This window comes from Sardina pilchardus, chromosome 2 (genome assembly GCF_963854185.1).
Source record: "Sardina pilchardus chromosome 2, fSarPil1.1, whole genome shotgun sequence".
Lineage (NCBI taxonomy): Eukaryota > Metazoa > Chordata > Actinopteri > Clupeiformes > Clupeidae > Sardina > Sardina pilchardus.
Genome location: NC_084995.1, coordinates 37,790,829 through 37,814,102, shown reverse-complemented (window position 1 = coordinate 37,814,102; position 23,274 = coordinate 37,790,829). Strand labels below are relative to the sequence as shown.

At 46.5% G+C, this 23,274-nt stretch overlaps 1 protein-coding gene across 2 annotated transcripts; it reads right to left on the bottom strand.

The window, feature by feature from the left end:
• Window positions 1-1,485: 1,485 nt before the first annotated feature.
• cables1 (Cdk5 and Abl enzyme substrate 1) lies at window positions 1,486-21,604 on the bottom strand. Of its 2 annotated transcripts, XM_062530159.1 has the most exons (10): window positions 20,895-21,604; window positions 13,990-14,061; window positions 13,665-13,757; window positions 11,630-11,707; window positions 8,255-8,360; window positions 7,824-7,977; window positions 7,065-7,168; window positions 5,269-5,375; window positions 4,711-4,918; window positions 1,486-3,903 (listed from the first exon to the last, which is right to left on the bottom strand). In XM_062530159.1, the coding sequence occupies exons 1-10, from the start codon at window positions 21,458-21,460 to the stop codon at window positions 3,763-3,765; spliced, it is 1,629 nt and encodes a 542-aa protein (XP_062386143.1). In that variant the 5' UTR covers window positions 21,461-21,604; the 3' UTR covers window positions 1,486-3,762. The 2 variants fall into 2 exon arrangements, with proteins under 2 accessions (XP_062386143.1, XP_062386152.1); XM_062530168.1 differs by lacking the exon at window positions 11,630-11,707.
• Between the last annotated feature and the right edge of the window lie 1,670 nt (window positions 21,605-23,274).

The window sequence follows — 23,274 nt, the reverse complement described above, 5'->3', positions numbered from 1 at the left end:
CCCCCCCCCCCCCTCTCTCTCTCTCCGAATAAGCTTGAGAAAATGGTTTGAAGGCCAAGCCAATAATAATATCAGGCTTCAGGATCAAATGTACCCTTATTACATGGTTGTTACATCCCCCAATAGATTAAACATAGCAAATGCTGTGTTAATGTAGTACTACATACTGTATACTTCTATACATTGTAGTTACACCATTAATGCATAATTCATTGAAGCGCAGATTGATTCCAGGAATCAGCACTTTGTGTTGGTGCAGTGCATACATAGGCCTGCATACATGTGTGAATAGAGACCCTTCTAAAGCAGTCCCCTATCTGTGTCCCTCTTATGTAAGGCCGATTGATTCTCTTAGACTCTCATGAAATAATAATGAGGCATTTTGTGTCTTGTTGTGCGTCACCGGTTCTCCGTTACCGGCCCTATTTGACAGGAAAATGGCCAATAAGAGCAGCGGTCGGGGTTGGATGGCCACCTCAGCGAGCTGGCTGGCTGGAGGATCCCATTCACACTGGGCCATCACTGCGCTGCACTTCACCTCCGAGACAAGCTTTAGTAACAACCAACAAGAGGCTCCACTCATTCACTGGCAACCGTGGCCGGCCGCACAAAACATTCAATTAGGTCCATTCAGAGCTACACACAGACCACTTCCTTGTTTACAAATGGCTAGTAATGGCAAGATGGCCTGCTTAGCCAAAGGGGAGAAGAGAAAGAAGAAAGACAGACAGATAGAGAGAGAGAAAGAGAGAGAGAGAGAGAGAGAGAGAGAGAGAGAGAGAGAGAGAGAGAGAGAGAGAGAGAGAGAGAGAGAGAGAGAAAGAGAGAGAGAGAGAGAGAGAGAGAGAGAGAAACCTCTGAGTCACAGAATTGGGGGAAGGGCATTTAAAATGCCACCTCAGCCAATTCAGGGCGTTTTGAAAAGGAAGCACGCCGAGCGAGTACGGCTTGCCCCGACGGTGTACACATACCTTTCCACAATGAGGGTCACCGCTGTGTGCCCAGGGCCCAGGAAAGACCGTCAATAGCTGGCTTTCATGCGCCAGCGAGGGGGGAATTAGCTGGTCAATGGAGGTGGCTAAGCCACGTATGCAGGGTGTCCTGGGTCAGGCCCTTGTGTTTGTTTTGGTCGCTGCACGAGACCAGCGTGACTGCGGAGCCTGTTTACCCTGGAACCGTGTCAGGGCCTCGGGGCAAACACACACACACACACACACACACGCACGCCCCCTGCACTTTTATTTCTAAGTTAACAGCAACACACACTGTTTTGAAAGAGATCCTGGGGCCTACGTTGTCTGGGCTGCAGAACCTTCTGGTATGGATAATGGTCATAAAGAGATTGAGATGGGAGTTTGTTACAGTGGGCTTCGGGCCTTAAGTTGACCGCGTTCAGCAGGTCAGCATGGTAGCCAGAGCAGAGGACACAAGCCTAAATATCGAGGAACAAGTAACAAGCTTTGAAGGAGTACTACACAGGAGAAATGCATTAACTTTTTTTATTGAACAAGCAAAGCAGCATATGTACACACACACACACACACACACACAAACACACACACACACACATTCACTCACTCACACACACACACACACACACACACACACATACTCTTGGGCATATATATTTACACAATAGCAAAAACATACACATTGTTAGGAATATGCATGTATTTACTTCTTAAATTTGGTGGATATAAGTATTGTTTATCACAAAGATCTAAAGTGCATGTCCTGAGGCCAAATTGTGTTCTAAAAATGGACATCTTACTTTTGGTTTCTCCCATCTAAAACAAAGGTGAAATCTGAATGTGATCTGCATAAAGTAGATTATGCACACTAACAAAATGTTGATTGGCAAATCATACTGCAATTTAACATACTGATTTACATAACTTTATTGAACTTATTAACTTTATTGAAGTGAAGTGGCCACAGGGACAACCTTGAAAGATATTATCTAAGGCTGGCTATCTTATTTTACCACAACTGTTTGTGAAAGAAACACTTCCCATTCAAATTAACCACTCAACAGTGACTCATACCACTGTCAGTGAAGAGAAATGGCCAGGAAACACTGATTACAAAACAAAAACAAAACAAAAAACTAACTTGCATCATTGAGCCAAGACAAACCAACAGACCTCTAACTTGAGTAAAATAGAGATGTGGAAAAAAAAGAAAAATGTAATCAGTGAACAGAGTGAACATCTTTCCTTTCAGAACAGGATTTAAGACTAAAACGAGTCAACATTGCTATGATGTTTCCAGAAATATTTTTGCGACTGTAGCTTATTAAAGACCCAAGCCGGGGACCTTTCGTCATCCCTCCACTCTTTCCATATCTGCTGCATCTTCAGCGGTCGTCGCTGGTATCGTCATCGTCTGCCACACGCAATCTGTCCGTGCCTCCCGCCTATCTCCCATGTAGCACTGTAAACCGTGCTGGTAATTCACTCTAACATAGAGCACAGGAGACAGGAGTACTGTGGCAGTGGGCCTAGTTACCAAATGTTCAAAGTCCGCACACAATAGTAGAAAAAAACAGGACTCCGCGTACATCAAAGTACTGCTTACAAGAGTATAAAATTCCACAGAGGCTGCTATTCTCCTTCTCCCTCAGAGAGAAAACAAAAAAAGTCTCTCATTTAAGTGAAACAGAAACAGCTGGTTGGTGATGAGGAAATCAAGTGATTTGGCCCAGGTGTTAGCCTCTGAAGGATATTTGAAACAAGCCTAGGTGAAATACAAAAGTAAATGGGGAAGAAAAAAAAAATTACGGTATTCAGAAAAAAAGACAAATCTTATCTCCTTGTCTCTCGACACAGAATGGTTTTAAACCTCACAGCTGTAGAATGTCTTCGTGATATAGTACATGTTTTATATATATATTTGTATATATACACATGTTATATTTGACACACAGGTCTGGCCAGCAAAACCAAGACAGAAAAGTGCACTTCTAGTGATATCAGAATGAGATGGATGTTTTCACTATTGTGAAGTCACTGTTAAGACATAACAGTCATGTCACTTTCAGCTCTAGCGAAGACTCTGATTCGTTTGATTAAGAAAGTAAGGCAACATGCCATTAGGATGAAAAAAAAAGAAAAAGAAGAAAAATGAACAATCACTTGCTAATCAGATTGTGGTTCAACTTGTGGGACTCGAATCAGTGAATGAGTTGAGCGCTTGTCAAAAAAAAAGAACCAAAACAAAAAAACAAAAAAGGGCCGACCACTTGCACAATCCCCAAGCTGCGGCTCATGCAGAGCACCAGCGGGCTCCGTCTCGCTCTCCCGCGGGAGACATTCACAACACCACAAGTCAGCTGCAGCGGCCGTGACCCCCTGACCCCTTAAACGCAAGGACGGGGGGCCTCAGCAAAGAGAGCCAGAAGAAACTGAAAATGTTAAGAAAATCAAGTCAAATGTGTACAAAGGATACTGTACAGACAAAAAAAAGGGGAAGGAGTTGGGGGGGGGGGGGGGGGGAGGTAACGTCTTTGGAGACGGTTGGGGGAGCTCCCTTAACAAATGCTTCCTTCCCCAAAAAGTCTGCAGAAACTGTAGTAGACGCGTGTCCCTCAGGCTGACCTGGGGTCTGCGGTAGAGGGTGGGGATCGGGCGAGTCCATCTGAATAGCAGGCAGGGGACCAGAGTCCAGGACGTCCAGTGGGACGGACGCGGAGGCGGTGCTGCCAGGGATCGGGAGAGCCGGGGCGGGGCCAGGGCCGGGGCACCTCCCGACGGGGAGCTGCCGCTAGGAGGCCTGCAGGAGGCGTCTGTAGTGGGGCATGACCTCGTGCTCGGGCAGGTGCAGGTTGAACTCCAGCGCCACCAGCACGGGGAACTCGAAGGCGATCAGCTCGCGGCGGTTCACCCGAAACCGCTCCTCCAGTTTCTGCCCGACAGGGACAGACACATCGCATGCTCATTCATTTTAGATCAGACAAGACACCCAAGAGGACTTGGCTGGGCACCTCGTGACAAACGAGTCTGTGCAAGCGTCTTCACACACACACACACACGCACACAGGCCTACAGTGGATTTGTGACCATTCAAAGCGAAATCAGTCGTTTTGCGCACAACGTTATTTTGAGAAAATCAACAATAACAAACTTCCGGGTTAAAATGTTGAATTTCACGTTTTCGCATAATTCGACTGTATACAGTCAACAGTTTCATATCGTCAACGCATTTCACGGAAAAACATACGTTTTGACTGTTAAACCCGGCGAAGATTCAACAAATTTGCTGTCATTCCCATTGTGCACGCGCCGCTTAAAAAGGTGATTTCTCCTCTTCTGGCATTTCATGACAGGAGAACCATGTCAACTTTGGATGCGGTTATCTTAGCGATAGTTTGTGTAATACCCTCGATATACATATCGTTGGAAAGCTTAGTTTATGGCCCTTCACGTGAGCACAATAACTTAATTTAATACATTTTACCGAAACGACTGGTTCCGCTTTACAGGGTCACATTTCATCTCAGTCACGTGTGACATTTACGGCTACTGATTTTTGACATTACAGAACAAAAACGATCAACATCAATGAAGTACAACAGGAGCAAAAAGCACAAGTAAGATATCAACTCTGAAGCTTTTCTATATGAAATAATCACTGTATGAGTGAGGATCACTGTAGAGACGGGCATAATTGAGCTCCCTCCCCGAAGGCCAAGTTGACAGACAAGACACTCACGTCGATGAGATGCTTGACCTCGTGCTTCTTGAGGTCGCCGCCGATCTTGGCAGCCAGGAGCACGCAGGCGCCGGCGCAGAGCTTGCGGTTCTGCTTGTTGAGTTTGCCCTGCAGCACCAGCTTCTCAAAGTAGACGAAGGCCATGGCCACCGTGGGCTCCTCGTAGCCACACTCCTCCTGAGCCAGCTTACGGATCTCCCTCTTTAGACTGACACACACACACGCGCGCACACACACAAATACAGTCAGCAAGGCTACATATCTGCCGTAACAGAAAAGCATCTTGTCTGATGTCAGTTTTGATTTAAGGAGACCAATGTCGTACTTGTCATATGCCGTAAGAGAGAAAAAAAGATCACAGCTGAACTAGAAGCCTCTTGGATCAGTTAGAAGAGACGCTAAATTATACACAGATCCAAAAGAGATGTACTCCTTCCAAAGATTCTCGGGCCTGTGTAACTTATCATCATGTTGGACATATGTGATTATTTAAAGTTGTGTGTGAAGTCAGGAATAACAAACGACCCTTGTTTCTCCGGTCTATAACTTAATGTGTACCTTCGGACTTTGCTCAAGGTTAGGCGAATGTGCGGGAACTTCTCCTTGAACGTCTCGTTCATGTCCTTCTTGAGGTCAGAGGGCTTGACGTATTCGATGACTGTGGTCTATGGGAGAAGGCAGACAGAGTTAGGTTAGCGGGCAGCTGGGACTCCCAGTCCTTTCCATGAGGTCACAGGCAGGGTGTCGGAGCACAGGTCACTCGGCTCCCATTTCAGCACACAATGCCATCAAAACAGGGCACTTTCAGGGGAAAAAGGTGGCCCGTCCTTATGTTACAAGTGCCTGTGTCTAGATTAGATTAAAGTGTGAGACATTCGACTCAATATTATTGATGAATCACAATTTCCTTGTGGATATCCATTTAGCTATAAGTAAGGGTGAAAATAGTTTATGATGGAAACTATTTTGGGTGGAATTGTATCACACTACTGAATGAAATCCAAAACAATAATTTACTTTACTTAACCACTAGGTATTTATGTTACCATGCAATACAGAGACAAAATAACTGTTCCAAAACATAGAAGCTATTGATGAAAACATAATGGTATGTGTTACTTAATGTCCTTTTACTTCTGCAAGGGAACATGGGAATGTATTCGGAGAACCCACTCCACAAACATCAATGGAGAGGCGCCACAATGGGCACCTACTGAAGGCCAAACACAGCCTTCACTTCTGGTTTTTCTAGTAACATTCCAGAACGGAACACAATGGAAATTGTTTTGGGACTTGGGAGGGCAGGGGAAAAATAAGTCCCGTCTGGCCTTGGCTGCAGTTTATTTATTTATTTTTTAACAAATACAAGTGTGCGTCTAGTATCCAGCACAATAACAAAGAGGCCGGGCAGCATGGGAAGAGAGCCGGGAGCGGGAGGGAGCAGTTATGTAAACAGCATCCAAACCCACTCTCTCTGCTGGTGCATGAGAAAGCCATTCAGTCCACACACACACAGCCAAAAGACAACGAGGAACACGAAAACAAAAACTCCTCCTCCGGTAAAATGACCAGGCTCTTAAGCACTGGGGTCACTGAGAGGACAGACTACAAAACTGTGAGGTCACCCCGAGAGGGGAGAGAGGAGAAACGGATCCAAATCGCCGGCTTCCAGTGCTTATGGTTGAGGGTGATGAAACGGCCTAGTCATGCCATGAACCGACACAACAGAACACAAGCTGGCCTTTGTCTGACAGTGTTTTTGTTTTGGTGATATTCCCAGTCCATCACATGCGAGCATAGAAACTACTGTTTAGAAAAGCCTCAACGTCATTGTGTACACGGACAATCCGTCCAGCCGTGGAGGCAGGAGCATCACTCGCCCTGGCCTCTGCCCCCCCCCCCCCCCGTGTTTGACTAAGCTAATGGCCGTGCAGTGGGGAATCTGGGCTGTACATGCTAGATGCTAATCTCATGACTCCCCGTGAGCCGGTGGAAGTGATGCACTCGGACTGACAAAAGGCTGGAAAAACACTGGCATTCCGTGCTCAATGAAACGGCAACAATCGGGACTGCTGGACACCTCTGGACAAATGAATGAAAACACGGTGTACTCTACGGTGGGGACAAACAGCTTACGCACAGTTACCACGCGGGACACGGATGAGTGAAAGACAGCCTCTGAGGCAATGCCATTGGTATTCCCCAGCAGTCTGAAAAGCCAAGCGAAGGGGCTGGATTTCAGTAAAGTAACCATGGGGGCCTCTGTATTTTGCAAAACAAAACGGGTTTCTCGATGTCATGGATGGATCGCGTGAGATATTGTTGTTATTGTTCCCAGTCCAACCCAAACTCACCATGTAGGAGGGAAATATGAGCACCCTCTTGTGCTTCCCGCATGGCCACTGAGGGTCGTCCAGGAGGTTAGGGTCGTACTCCCTAAAGTCTCCCACGTCATTCCCTGAAGGCCACAGGACAGAGGCAAACAATCGGTCAGCAGCTGGACACACAACATTCAAATATAATCTGCACATGCAACCATCACTCTAATGTGTGTTTGTGTGTGTGTGTGTGTGTGTCATTTTTCAATCACAATCTCATGATAGCACTTAGCACCTAGCACGCACACAACCTCCTTCTCCATCCTGACTACCCCTCTTCTACTTGCTTTGACTGAACTTCCCTTGAACGGTCATTTTGCTCTATGTGAGTAAGAGTTGAATAGAATAGAATAGAATATATACTTTTTTGATCCCGTGAGGGAAATTCAGTTCTCTGCATTTAACCCAATTTAACCGAATTAGTGAACACACAGCACACAGTGAACACACATTGAGGTGAATCACACAACCCAGAGCAGTGAGCTGCCTGCCCAACCAGCGGCACTCGGGGAGCAGTGAGGGGTTAGGTGCCTTGCTCAAGGGCACTTCAGCCGTGGACTGGTCGGGGATCGAACCGGCAACCCTCAGGTTACAAGCCCGAAGCCCTAACCAGTAGGCCACGGCTGCCCCACAATACAGCAGACAGAGGCGAGGAGACATTTGAGGAGAGGAAAACAAGGCGGGCAGACGGCACAGCCGTTCCAGCGGGCGCAGAGTGTGCCCTGGCTCACGGACCTGTGTCAAGGCTGCTCTGGTTGCTGTTGGCACGTGCTAGGCTCAGGCTCCTGTGGCTGGCGTTGCGAGACTGCGAGAAGGACGACGTGGAGTCGATGGTGTTCCTCCGCCCGAGCACGTTGGTGGGGTAGAGGAATTGGGTGTAGGACACCGTCTGCAGGTGGATCGAAAAAAAACAGACACACACACACACACAAAACATCAACATCCGCATAGACACAGCAGTACTCTAGATTAGTCTACCAGTCTCACTTGGTGTAGAGCACAACAACCGTCTACGGAGAGGTAAGGTTAGCTGCCGAGGAAAAGGGCCGGCGCTGCATTCCCCGTCACGACTTAAGCCGTCCGGTAAATATTTACTCTCTTTCTGACTCGAAACGAACAGCGCGTCCTAGGGTGGCAGAGAGGAAAGTTCCAGAAGCCCTCCTCACCTTGCCATCTGCGCCCAGCTCCACGCCCTCCAGCCCGATCACCATCTCCTTGGCACTGACGCCGCCCGAAGGGTGCCGCTGACGCCCACTCTCCATTTTCACATCCCTGCCGAGGCAAAACACATCACGATAGACTCGCCTCGCTCAAAATGGCCGTCTCTGCCATCCAATGCCCTTCTGCTTTTCTTTAGTGCCCACACCACCCGGCCCCACCACCCTTCCTTAGTGCCCACACCGCATACCATCCCCCACACCCACCTAAAAAAAGCCCACAGAACTCCCACACCCAGGCAGAAAGCCCTTACACTAAGCTTTTCCAGGTTTCCCAGAAAAATATATCAAGCAGTTTAAGAGTTTAATACAGTTCCTTTGGATAGATTAACGTGTTGGGGGAAGGGCTGAATTGCAAAAGTTTTGAGGAGATTGAGTCTGAAGTCTTGCATTCGATGCCAACAGGGAAATAAGACATTGTTCATGTTGGCAGCCAACGTGTAGGAATGCAAACTGTTACAGTTGGAGCCGTTGCATCACCAGGGTGTCACATTTCATACTTCTATAGCAGATTCCAAATGTGTAGTTAGGACAGAGAACTGAATTTCAGTCCTGTCCTGTATGATTATGTTGTTGCAAGATCACATCTTCTAAGCATTTCAGGGAACGATTGTAGGGTTACAATGCACTGACAATAAACAAAGAAGGTATTGGGCCTTTCCCTCTTCACCAGCAGCTGACTAAGAAAATGTTTTGTTGCAAGATAAGAGGAAGTACAGTTTCCTCAAGTTTCAAAATTGTTGTTTTCATGCACTGGGCATGTGACTCCGACAGATAGCAAATAATCCTGAAGTCTAAAGCTATCACACAGCGACACTTCCCTGTCTGCTCCTCATGTCAACATTTGCTCACACATGTGACCGCCGCCATGTGTGACCAGGAGGGTGCAACGGTGGGCCAAACTCGCAAATCTAAAACTCAGAAATAATCTTCTTCATGTGACTTGAGCTTGATGGCCAGATTGTAATGACATAACGCTGTGTCGTCATCTCATCAGAGCTTGTTTGTTTACAAACAATAATGGCTAATCCGGAGCATCAGGATCTGGTGTTGACAGTTTGGGTTCCAGGCCTCCTCCCTTGGCTGGGATTAGGTGAGTAGAGGGGGGTGACTAGCCAATGCGAGGCCAACAGTCTGTCATGTGTGTGTACACTGTGCTGCCAGGGCCTGTGGGAGAGGAGCCGAGAAGCCGAGGAGGCATCCCAGGAGGAGCGGAGAAGAGTCTGGCTCCGTGACCGTGACACAGTTGTTTTCAGCCTGATCGGGTTACCTGGCCAAAACACTCAGGGGTGTCGGCGGGAGCATTCATTAAGGACAAGACGGACAAAAGCAATGAAACAGCCAATCTACCCCCCACACCCCCTTTGCCCCCCACCACCACCCACATTAACTCTTGGGAGATGCACAATGGGCAATAGAGTGAGGAGGACAAGGAGGAGGACGAGGAGGAGGAGGAGGAGGAGGAGAACAGGCAGGAGAGGTCAGACAGAGAGGCACCTGCAGCGCAGCAACAAAGAAACAGCAGACACACAAAAAAAGCAACAGAATCTCCCAGAGGAAGGACACCAGTGGACCATCAGCCCCTTTCACCTGTCCGAGAGCAAAAAAAACGGCCGGGCCGGGAAAAAAGGGGGACAACACATCAGCTCGCCTTTCCTCATCTCACTACTGTGTCCCTCCGGGGACCCGGGGCCAATTAGCAGACTAACAGACTAGCTCAAGCTCGCTCTCGGAAATCAATCACTGTAACTAGGCCAAAAAAAAAAAAAAAATCAGCAGCACCACCACCAGCAGCAGCAGCAGCAGCAGCAGCAGCGCTGACACAGAGATAGAAAGAGGAACGCAGGAATACTGAAGTACTCCAAAGGGGCATGTCCTACATCTTGAAGAGGGTATTTTTTTTTCAGTGGAGTTCTCAGTCAGTCAACAGCACAGCTACAGTACAGCTACCTTATGGCACATCCTGATAAGGCTGGCTGTAACTGTCTGGCCCAGAGTAGAGGTCTAGAGAGGGACGTGTGTCGGCCAGAGGGTCGAGAGGGTCGGCTCGGCGCTGCACTGCCAAATGCGCCGGGGTACTTCCCGAGGCCATTTCCTGAGGAGACTGCGGAGGGACAGTGGTGGGGAGGTCTCCGATTGTGCGGTCAACATCTGAAGCTGCGCTTTCCCACCAAGGCCCAGCAGCAGCAGCAGCAGCAGCATCAGGGCGGTCATTATGTGGGATCTAAAGCAGACACTCGATAGTTCATATAGAGGGTGCATTCACTGGCTTTCATCTCTCTCTCTCTCCCTCCAGTGTTTATCAGCTCATTTCCTCCCTCTAGTTTTTTGCTCTGGCGAGATACGGGACACGGGAGGCAGCGACTCCGAGGTCGCTTCCCAGCCCCCGCGCTGCGCGAAATAATGAACCCCCTCATTCACCATTGTTTCAGCCCAAGGCAAGCCCAGCCTATAGACTCACACTACCACTCCCAGGCAGTCAATTGGAGGCCAGTGGATGGGTGTATGTATGTTTGAGTGGTGGTTGTGTTGCAGAGGGGTAGACTGGGGCGGGGGGGGGGGGTGGTGAGTGAGTGAGATGGGGGGAATCAATATCAGCATTGTTAATTTCATCTTACAAACTGCAACAGTGAAGCCAGTGAGGGAGCAGGGCAAGCACAGTGCTGGGTTTCAGCTCCAACGCTCTCCTTTTTTGTTGTTGTTGTTTGTTTAGAAATGAGAGTTTGCTGAGAGGGAACACCAGTGTTAGAGCTGAGAGATGAAACCAAAGCATGCCAAGAAGAGTGTGCAGGCAAGAGGGGAGCGATGGTCGGGCCCCGGTTGAAATATGAAGACACAGAAAGCCTCTCGCGCAGCATTGTGTTTATATTTGTGTATTAAATGTCACTACACGCTCCACTAACCCCCACAAGGAGTAGACATATCTGAACTCTAGCCTGCTGGTTGAACAGTAACAGAGAAGATGACTGCCAAGAGCCACCTCGGCCTAAAAATGTGCACATGTTTTAAGTATGACAGCAGCGTTATCCCAGCTGTGACTTTGATAGCAAGACTACAGAGATTAGAGTAGTTAGCACTGTCTGAAGGTGAATCCATATCTGCCTTAGGTCTGGCCCATTACGGTCAGAATTGGTGTTAATAAAAGATGACTTGCATAACATGTGAGTGCTATTTGCTTCAGGGCTACTCTCCATGGAACTGTATACACAAAAACAAAAATGAGAGCACGGACGGAGGGGGACAGGGGGGTTGGGGAGGTGGGTAGAGGAGAGAGGAGATGGGAGGCTGGAAATAAAGGAGGTTTGCATGCTGAAGAATACATACCCTGCTTGGCTACAATCTCGATAGGGCAGGACAGAAAAAACACTATAGAAGGATCTTCTGCCACTGATAAGGACTATCCTACAAGACAAAATGATAAATGAACTAATTAAAGTGACCCTATATGTGGGTGCAGAACTCACAGGAACAGTGTGCAGAGATGAAATATCAAATGACCAAAGTCAGGAAATAAGGACAAAGGACCCCATTTCTACAGTCCGTGATGTGTTCCTTATTGTGTTGAGTCACTGGGCCATCACAGGTCTGTGGAACATTTGGACTGTTTAAATGAGGCGTGCACCTCTGTGTGAACACTTGAATAAATAAAGAAGACATAACAGAGGAATAAAACAAGGAGTGCTCCTCAGCAATGCTACACATTTCTCTCTCCACATATTTTTCCTCCCTTGTCTTCATGGATTTGGGTCTCCTGCAGTGGGTGTTGTGTAACTATCTCTGCTTTGAAGGTTAGTAAATGTCTTGGTGCATTAAAGCCATTACACATTCTGCTCTTTCTCTGGTGTGTTTCCTCTGATGTATTTGCCATAAATCAAGGCAAGAATATGTATGGGAGAGTGTTTTTTTTTTGGATCAGGCATATCATGTTACGAATAAGAAAACATAGAATTTCTGCTGACACCCTTCTCAGAACATGGCACTTTCCAGTCCTGTTGTGCCACACTCTGGCCTGTGGCAACGCAACAGTTATCTCAGCAAAAAGGAATCTGAGAAACAAACAAACAATAAACAAACAAAACAAACAAACAAGGCCTCCAGACACCCAGCTGCAACCACTTTACCATCCCATGTCCTGAGGAGAGGAAACATCACGACTTTTCTTCTACCCACTTAACTTTTAGATTCTCCAAAAACAGGGCAACAACTCCACATCCACTCTCCCTGTTCACCACACGCTATCTATCATTTATAACCGCAATGTGTTTTGGATTTTGCACACAGCGTACACACAGAGTGCTCTGCGTCGTTGGTCTCCAGGGCACAGTAATGACAACGTTGTTAAAGATGAACCTGAACATAGACTAACTAATCATCATCTTTGCCATAACAAAGAGCAAACGTGTCAATTATTTCACACAAAAACACCACTTTGCGTCATGAAGTCTGTCTTAAAACCTAACTTAGAAAGTCAAGAGGTTAAAACTACACTCAACAAACATTGATGGACAAGCCATGCTCCACGGAGACCTACCACTCATTTATAACTTCACTTACAATCCACACGTCTCACCACAGGAGAGTGGAAAATTACCGACACGGACATCTCACTAGTTGAACTCTCTTTTTAAATATTTATCTTTCGCTAAGCTCTTAAAAAACGAGAGCTAGTTAGCCATGATCACACATCCCAATGGACGTAAAAGATTTGAGGCTGTATCACAATCATTTTGATTGTGAAACATGTCAATTTAAAATTTGGATGCCTGATTTTTAAAACCCATCTTAATGCATGATTTAATAAACACTTGCCTTTCTGTAGCTATGCAGGAGTTACATATAATCACTGATATTAGATTATGGTGGTCAGTGTACTGTGTGAAGTGGAGTGTCAGCTTCATACTGAAAAGTTAAGTTTATTCTTTCTAGAAAGATACAGAGCATAAATCCTAGAGAGAGCTCTGGCTCCTCAATGAACTCCATGAACGATAACAGTCAGGAAGTTATTTAAATGACTGACATCATGGGGTCAGATAACGAGAACATTATCTCAAACAGGTTTAACAGTAAATCTTCATGAATATTGCCCAGACAGGCATGGAGTGAAGAGGACAAAGTGTTCTTGTGTTGGGTTCACATGGGTGTGTCAAGTGATATAACACTTAAATTACGTCAGGTCTATTTGCTTAATAAGTTAGTATGCATGCATTTGGACAGGGATGATTTTGTTTACAAATTTCCATCTCAAAATGATCTTAACAATATTCAGATGGGCAATTTCAGTCTTCACATTCTGTACACCCAGGACTATTCTGTGTGTGGGGTGTTGAAACCCAAACAGGATTTGGCGTGGTGTGCATACCTTCCATTGCGCATGTCATGCTGCCTCATGTTCTTGATGAAATGAACCTTTTTAAAGCTCTTTGGTCGTGGGGAACCCGATAAGGTTCGGCACCTGAGCACAAGAGAAGAAAAAAAGACAAGAGAAGAGAGTGAACACATCCTTACCATCACAATGTCATTCTGTAGGTGTATGTGTGTGTGTGTGTGTGTGTGTGTGTGTGGGAGGGGGGGTGTCTGAGATTTGCTTTGTCACTGTGTGATGCTCTTGGTGTTCTGCTTGCAGACACTAATTAAGTTAGGTTTGACTCATCCTATAAGCAGATTCAGCGGCGGCCATACTGTACCTGCGGAGAGGAGCGTTCTCCTCGATGTCCTCCAACGTTTCCAGCGACGAGCGCTGGGAGATGAGTCTCCGCCTGCACAGATGGACGCAACGACAGAGTCAGGAAAGGGGGGACAGGGAGAGGGATGTGCTTTTTTAGAAGTTTTCCTGACATAAACCAGCCCTCACTTCAGAGGGATTTGCTCACTGCAAATCGTGTTTTGAGTGACGTGGAACACATGCTGTGTCACATAATATTAGATTGACCACGACACTGTTTTATGTGGAAACAAAGGATTCAAACCATCCTGAGGAAATACAGATGATGACCCTGGCAGCAGCACAGACGTCACATTTCAAAAGGCTTGTGTGAGACCTAGAAGTACCAACTCATCTCTCAAACAGGCTTTTACTGGAACTCCCTTAGAATTCTGTTGTGGAAGGCACCGCGGCATCCGTACAGCATTCGGGCCCAAGTAGCCACGGGGAGACCAAGGGTCGAATCTGACCCGTGGTCATTTCCCGATCCCATCATCTTGCTCTCCCACTTGTTTCCTGTCACTCTCCACTGTCCTATCTGAGTAAAGGCAAAACGTTCTAAAATCATATTTTAAAAAAAATCACAAATCAATACACAAATCATCAGTCACTCTGACCCCCACAAACTCCCCCTTGAACTGCAGTGACTTTAATCTCTTTAAACTGTAATCCAGCGAAAACGGTTTAGTGAATCTTTGAATGGCATTCTGTGAAAGTCCAGGTTAGAGCTTATCACTGATATCCATCCAAACCTTCGACATCAGTCAAGCATGCATCCAAACATAGTATTCTGCACTGCTGAATTACAGCCTGAGAGCATGCCGCCCCCACTCCACAACCAGCCATGTGTAAGGGGATCAGCCCGTGGAGGCCAGGCAGAGTTCAGTGTCACGCTCAACAACACCTTGCCGCCGGAATGCGGGCCATTAGCTGCGAGTTTGCAAAGACAATAGTACTTTCAGAGAAAGCATTAAAGGTGTGGCGTTTAAACACCTCTTTTGTATTCCAACAGAAGACTGGAGTCATGCTTTCTCAGCCGGTTAAAGTTTGCTCAGCACTGCCACAAAGGTTAAACGTTACAAGACGAGCAGTACAGACTGTTACCGGTGGGACGTGGTGGGTCAGGGTGTGATGGCGCGTGCAGCGGCCACTGATGCAGTGAGCAAACACGGCCGAGGGGAGTGACAGATTCCCTGCGAATTGTCAACGCTTCAGTCTGAAGGTCACCTCTGTGGATACATGTGATTGATGAGCGCCCTTGATGGTCAGAGGGCCAATCACCAACACGCGTCTGCGCCGACACTCTCCGCTCGTCACTACCGTATCTTAATGGCAGACTCATAAGCCCTAACTGTGAAGGGTTGAGCTTGAATACTTACATCTATACGCCCAAGGGCCAGGATTGAGCTTTGGAAAGGCTAACAAGGTGAATGATTTAGTGTTTGTTAAATCTGACTGGTAAATACTTGATTGTTTTATTCAACAATTAGACTTGAAGCAGGTATCACTGGTTCCTCAGTCCCCTCCATCGAGGCCATCAAGGGCAAGCAATGCTTGCGTGAGACGCAGAGCATCATCAAAGAGTGTTTTCACCCCAACCACAGACGGTTCACCCTATTCCCCTCAGGGAGGCATTACAGGTCCCTCCGCACCCAGACCAGCAGGTTCAAAGGAGGCTTCTTTCCTGTGGCAGTCACCATACAGAACACCAACTCTGCACCTCCGTGACAACCAACTAACTAATCCCACCTCCTCCAACCTCCTCACACCATCACCACTTGGTTACCTGTATACTACTGTCCACACTGCACTTTAGGTCATAATACTGTTTACACTGCACTACCTGTGTGCACTGTTCAGACTGCTTTTTCTCTGCACTTGAACTCTGCACAATGACAATGAAGTTGTATCTAATCTAATGAACGCTAAAATCAGCTACACTGCTCCTGCATTCCTGAGCCATGCGGTGAACTTCAGGCGACCAGACAGACACAGAGGGCAGGGAAAGACAGAGCAGCAGACACCGACTGGTGAACTTTGCCTTGTCTTAATACTGACACACAGACAACAGGCCACTTCACACAGATTTCAGTGTGCTAGCGGTCATACTGTATGTACAATAACAACAATATCAACTTTATTTCACCAGTTAATAAAGCTGATAAGATCGCGTAACGATTTGACTCGCCTTCAAAAGGACTCACTAAGCCTGGGATCTTTCCCCTGCGAGTTGGCCACAGAAAGGTTCTCTAGTAATGTTTTCAACTGTAAGCGGCGGCAGCAATGGAAAAGGCATCACCTCTACCACACATTACTCATTTACGATAGTCATGCCGCTCTTATTTACATTTGCGAAGAGTCTGATGAATCATTTCAAAAGCTGTTATTACAACGTGACACCGACCAGCAATGGATCACCGGCGAGCAACTTGAACACAGAGTGGCATGCTGGACCTTCAAGGGGTAATTTTTTCCCAAGAAACAAAACACTACAATAGAAAAGAACTGTGACTGACTCATTCTTTCTCACTTCCTCTTTCACAGAGGGTGCACTAGAGACAGCTGGGAATTCACCTCCAACAATCACATTAAAGCAAAGTATTGGCTGGACCTATTAAAAGGCTTTGATCGGAATGTTCAGAACAATTCCAGATTCAATTTGCACACTCTCCAGATAAAAAAACTTGCCTGATTCAAAGAGCTGAAGCCAGTACATGCACTGATGATTTGGCAGTATGCCAATTACACGTTCAACCATGTGCTAATCCAATTTTGAAGGGCTGTACTTCAAAAAAAGAAAAGAAAAAAAAAAACAGCTACCTAGAGATGAAATCAGTCAGGAGGTTGTGAGAATCAAACATCTGCTGCTCAGAGCTCTTGCTTTCCAAAAATAAGAGTGCAGTGGGCAAAGACATTGTGTTCGTCTCTGACAGCTCAAAGTTGAAATATCTTCCACTCCAGACTCTTTATTAAATCTCCCCATCTCCTCTGGGAACCTGTTAGTCCCACATCATCAACAAATGATTTTTTTGGAAAGCCTGGAAGACCGCGTTCATGCTGCTTTCCTGAACAATCTGTTCTCTCGGCTTATGCAATCTCACAGAAATGGCAAGCGTGACTTCAGTCCCACCACACAATAACGAAATGGACATGACCCAATTGCACTAAATATCTTGGGCCTGCCACAACCGCCGGTTAAAACGCCCTTCCCACGGCTGTCAGATGTGGAAAGAAAGGTGGAAATGGCTTCCAATTACGAGCTAAATTTGTTGTCACTGACAAGGTGGATAATTTGTGTGTCTATCTTCATTTGCGCTCAATGAGTCAGCATAACCAAGCCAAAACAGAGAGAAATAAAAGGGGAGGAGGAAGAGAGCGAGCACATTTGTTATGCGCCGTCTCTTCTCCAGAACATGTTGGCAGCTCATCTAAGGGCCTGAAGTGTTCCTGGCTGAGAGAGGCGGGCTCGGAGTCTGGCTGCTCGGAGACAGGAAGTGGACACTGGAAGGAGGGAGAGGTGGCGGCGGCGGCGGCGGTGGTGGTGGTGGGGTTGGGCATCCTGCCTCCTCTCCGCCAGCAGGAACCTGCGTTCCCTTTCACCAGCTGCCCCCCTGAGAACAAGCCAGACTCTGTGCAGGCGAGCCTGGGAGCTTCCATCGCCACTGCCAGGGGAAACGTATCCACCTACACTTTAACCAACAAAAAAAAAGAGCCTTTCAGAGTCAAATCCCGCTCTACTTTTGTCTCCTTTATAGGGGCTGTGTGACCGTTACTCTACCCATCAACTAGGCTGTGCCAGCCATGAGGCGCTAGTCCAGTTCCCTACGGAGAGCTCGAAATCTGAGCGCTGGGGCACGTCACCGCTAATGAGCGCATGCAGCTGGCCAGGTCTGCGCTCGGAGGAGAAGATAGCGGACCTTCCCCTGGCCACGTGGACCTCAGAGAACGGTCCGTCAAATACTGTGGCACGAACGTGGACCCTAAACAATCACCTTGCCCAGGAAGAATTCACATTTCAAAGACAAGTCTAAGAAAAATGAGCGGATAGAGAGAGGAGAGAAAGAGCGAGGAACAGAATTTTTGTTCTCTCTCTCTCTCTCTCTCTCTCTCATCACCCCCTCCCTGCTTCATATTTCTCTGGGCCACTGTAACAAAAGGGGGAAAAAAACAATGAAGGGCAGGCATGGCACGCACTGGGACAGCGGGCTCTAATGTTACAGGGTGTTTATGTCCTGCGCTCCAAGAGGACAGCAGGTGTGGAGCAGGTGCAACGTGCTCAGCACTCACACACCACCAGATCCACACACTGGACAGCAGAGCTGCACTAGAACGAACGCCGTCCAGGAAGCTCACAAAAGCGCTGTATAAACAACACTGTGTGGGGAGCCTGAGCGAAAGAAAGACAGACAGGTTTAGAGAGGGAGAGAGAGTCAGAGGGAGAGAGAAAAATGAGAAATGGATCTACATTGATCACTTTTGGGCATATGCCTTTACCCTCATTAGGCAAGGCAAGGCAAGGTAAAGCAAAGCAAGGCAGCTTTATCTGTATAGCACAATGCAAACCCAAGGCAACTCGATGTTCTTTACATCATTCGAGAATTGAGAACAGCATATAGAACGATTAAAAGCATGAGGGAACAATACAAAAAATGTAAAAAGGAAAATTAAAAGATGAATCTGTCTTCACATGACAAAACATCAAAACACAACAGTAACAAACATGCGATGTAAACACACATGTACAGTAAACATGCAGTAAAGCCTAAAGGAAGTGGACCCTGCAAGGGGGTTTATTTTTTAATGTCCAACACTGATGTCCAATGAACATAAAAAACAAACGATTTAACTGCACAACAAGGGGATTTCCAGACATCCTTCACAAAAGTGTAACAAATTCTCTGCTAAGAGGGTGACCTTCCATGAAAAGAAAGTGGAATAGCCTACTGTTGCAATGTGGGCCTTTGTTTAGCTGCAGTGGTTGCGCTAGTTTACTGATTTCATCATAATCAGATAAACCGGTGACCAATAAGACCAACGGACCGTGCAAAGCCTCTGAGTGCAGCCACTGTTTCACATGTGCATGTGTGGCTCTCAACACATAGTCATCCTGCCCCTGCCCTCGTTGAAGTCTATTAGGTGACCACCACTATGCTAGATGTGCAGTACCTGAGGTTGACAAGCATGACCAGGAAAGCTGGCGCTGTTACAGAGGAATCAGTCAGGAAGGTCAGCCCAAGACAGTGGCGGTTTTTAAAACAAATAAATAAATAACTCCCTGTATCAGTGATCCTGCCATACTTCTCACTTCTGTGCAACTGTTTTTACACATACACATACACACGCGTTCGTGTGCACACACACACACACACACAATTTTGGGCGGGTGTGTGCTTTGCTCTGCATGACAGTATCGGCCCCAACTGCCAACAGACGTCAGTAGCAGATGTCAACACATTGCATGAAGGGGTCTGTGCTGACAATGAAAGGAGAAAAATGCAGAGCACCAGCGCTCCGACCAGGCATGTTGGGGCAGACAGAGGCGGGATGGCCTGTGCTATTCTTGCCCAGGAGCTGTTATTTCTGCAAGCAGGAGGGACAGGCGGATGAGGCGAGACACAAATGGGGGATAAGACTAATGGTTAAACACACACACACACACACACACACACACACACACACACACACACACAGTTCACAGGTTTGCAGAATAGACCAACTTGTTTCTGTTGAAGAAATTGCATAATGTGCACACGCCCTGGATTAGAGAGTACTAGTACTGTAAGTTTTACTAATCAAGTGCCACTAGGTCTAAGTGGTGAATGTAACCCAAACAAGATGTATTGCCTATGCACATGAAGCCTCCTTCTTAAACATTACTATGGCCTTCTTTCACTGAAGAGGTTTCAAATAACCTGACTGAAGTACCAACGGCTTATCAAAGAAACACATCAAAAGAGCTGTGTGTAATCTGTGCCGATGTCAGAAAACCATTCACTCAAACAAACTGGTGAGCAAAAAGTCTCTAGGCTAAGTCTGACATCATTTGTAGCCAATACCCTAGAGAGCTTCGTCATAGAATAGATCCAACCGGGGATTTTGCCAGACAGAATGAAACACTAACAGAATGAAACTGCGACTCAGAATTGAGTTATGTTATCTAATATTGTCCACCCAAACACTGTCCACTACTGCAAAGCAGGTCAGACAGCCTTTGCCCGGTAAATGACAGTGCCAAGGTCAATGGGTGTGAAACAGAGAGGTCCTTAGTTTAACCTTAGTTTCATTTCTCCTCTGAGGTCAATTAAATCACCATCGCGTAACAAGTCCTGATAAAAAACTAAATCTAAACTGCAGCATTTAAAATGCAGCAATGCAGCAATATAGTTCAGCCAAACACTGCACCAGTTTTCAAGTCAACATTTACCAAAAATCACAGCCTGCAGCTGCCCACTGGGATATGACCTAACTGTTTGGGATTGGAGAATACAATGTCCTTGCTGTCATAACAAGTAGGACAGAAGGAACATTCATTCAAGCTGTCCTAATACATTTCCGCGTGGACACAGAAGGATGACATGGACAGTGCTTATAGGCTATATGTTAAGGCTTCCATGAAGTTAGAAGGGACCTGTGACCTTTTCGTGTAAACAGTGCTGGACAATCAACATTTCAAGTCCAAAAACCTACAGTACAGTGATGGTTGAAGCATACCAGAAATAAAATTAAAAGGGATGTATATTATTCTCTAAGCTTCACAGGTTCAAAATGTGTTGTCTTTTATTTTCAATTGTTCTGAGAAATGAGACTGCAGATTGCATTGCATATAGAAGGTGACGATCAGATTGTTGTTTATCATGCACAATGTTGAAAACATTTAGGAGGGTTTACCTGGACCTTTGAAGCTCCAGAGCAGAGTTACCTATCTGACCACCTTCCAGACTGTAGTTCTGCGAGGATTGTCTGGCATAGGCGGCAGGTATAATTCCCTGAGTGTAGGTCTGAAGTCTCCCTCGGGTCGCGGCTGGCACTGCGGAGAAGGGAGAGCTGAACACAGACTGTGCCACCGGGGCCCCACTTGAGAACGCATCGCCTTCCGCATCCGCACAGGAGGCTGCGAAAGAGCCCATTCCAAAACTAGCTCGGTTGTTCATGTTCTGAGCCTGGTTTGCAGCAGCTAGTGCTTGGGCCGCCGTGGCGGGGGCAACTGGAGCGCCAGCCGAATACAGAGCACGGTCTGCAGAAACCAGGCTCTGTCTAGTCCTTGCCTCAGCAGAATTGTCCTCATCGATGTTGTAGTCTCCATCATCCTGTACTGGTCGCCCGTCTAAAGAAATGTTGCTAAGGAAAGAGAGTGCAGCTTGCCTCCGCCGAGGATCTATGCGTTTCCGTGTATGCTCGAGACTGGAATGCTTCATCTGTAGCGTGGCTGCATTGCTGCTCGTGGCAGCCGCCATGGTCCACCTTCAGCGATAGATTCGAATGGGTGAGTAGTGTTTTGCTTTTCAGCAGGGTGGTTTCATAATGTGTAATTCTCGTACTTATATGTCCCACATGCCATGGCGTTGTCTTTTTAGTGGAAGCGTTTGACTGTGTGTACAAAAAAGGTAGGTCACGTGTGTGCAGGATTGTGGCAGCAGGAAAAGCCGTCTGACCAATAGGGTTCAGGGACGCATATGAAATGTTTTTTTCCTCTGTTCATTCTTGATCCTCCCCTTCAGCCTTCAGAACACAGGATTCCCAACATTACATAAAATGTAATGGCAACGACGCCTTACCTGAACTTTGCCGGGGCAACTTTATGCATTCTTATTTTGATATCGTTGGTATGAGAAGCCCCGTAAGCTTTGCATCATTACGCCACACCTTCCTAGAACAGCAGCGGTTGCATTTAAAAATCTTTCAATCAAAACATTTCACAGAGTAGGCTAATTGGCTAACTATGAAAATACATTTAGCAAGAAGCTAGTCTACACTATTTATTTTCTGTTCATTACATATAGACTAGGCTACTCCTGGAAAGATTCTTATCACTCCTGGGAATGTAACTGTTCGGATCCCTACCCGTGCTCAGGAGCTGCAACAGCATGAAGACGTTTTATTCATGACTGCAAAGCAGAGAATGTAAGCTTGGCTGTTTTCAGAAAATGCAACATTATTCAAATGCTTAGCGCCACCTGTCGCCAAGTCAAAGTATTACAAATGGAATGAGACACCAGAAGAGTTCTGTCCTCATAGCCTTCACCCTATGGTTTCACCAGACTCAGTCTGGGTCCATTGTGAAATGTTCCCAACCCTAGCATCGTAATGGGCGTAGACTTTGCTTTAACTTTGAAATCATTTGTCTAGCCTAATCAGTCACATTGTCACATCCTATTGTTAGCATATCCTATAGATTCCTGCTTCACCTAACGGATAGTAACTGTATCGGTAGTCAAGAAACAATGTATTTGCCTTTGTTATATAAATTATATTCATTTGACTTACGCTTTATCCAAATTTGTGTGTAAATTATTAAAAAGACCAATCTCCCCAGAGCAACTCTGGGTTAAGTGTTCTGCTCTTGGCCACAGTGGCGGCAGCTAGGAATTGAACCCATGACTTTACAGGCTGTATGCTGGCCCCACTCCTTTAGCCACTACATGACCACTACCTCCTATAGGATTGGACTGGACACTGGACTGGACTGGCATTAAAAATATACACGTTCCCCCCAGCTGCAATCTTTTTGATATTTGCAGGTGTTGCTACTACCACTTACAACTGCCACTCTTGAAACTGCCATCCTGGTAGCTGAGGGGAACATACCAGGAGCCAAACATATGAGCAGAGATAGGCCTACTAGGTGGGCAGGGCCAGGCTACTGTCCTTACAGTTTCAGCCCATTGTAGCTTTGCCATGCAGTCATGAGTGTCCCGCGAAGCAGTCTTACCAAGGCCTAGTTGTTGCAGCAATTCAATTTTAATTCAATTTCAATTTAATTTCACTTATAGAGCGCCAACACATTACACATGTCTCATGGCGCTTTACAGAGTGTTAAACAAAAGAGAGCCCATGAGTAACAGGGGCAAGGAAAAACTCCCTAGAATTGGAGATAAATATAGGAGGAAACCTTAGACAGATCCACGACTCAAGGGCCCAACCCATCTGCCTAGGGTCAGTTACAGTAGAGTAAAGTCATTTGTAGTATCAGAAGGTTCAAATAGTCCAGTGTAGGGAATAAATTGTCCAATTCTGTCAGTTGATACAGACTAGCTTTAGACTATGAAGA

Excerpts from the sequence above, each read along its gene's own strand:
- cables1 (XM_062530159.1), bottom strand. The coding sequence starts at position 21,460 with ATGGCGGCTGCCACGAGCAGCAATGCAGCCACGCTACAGATGAAGCAT. Across the intron at positions 8,361-11,629 it reads CGAGATTGTAGCCAAGCAGG|GGATGTGAAAATGGAGAGTG; the intron begins GTATGTATTCTT and ends TTGCCTCGGCAG. Across the intron at positions 3,904-4,710 it reads AGGTCAAGCATCTCATCGAC|AAACTGGAGGAGCGGTTTCG; the intron begins GTGAGTGTCTTG and ends CCTGTCGGGCAG.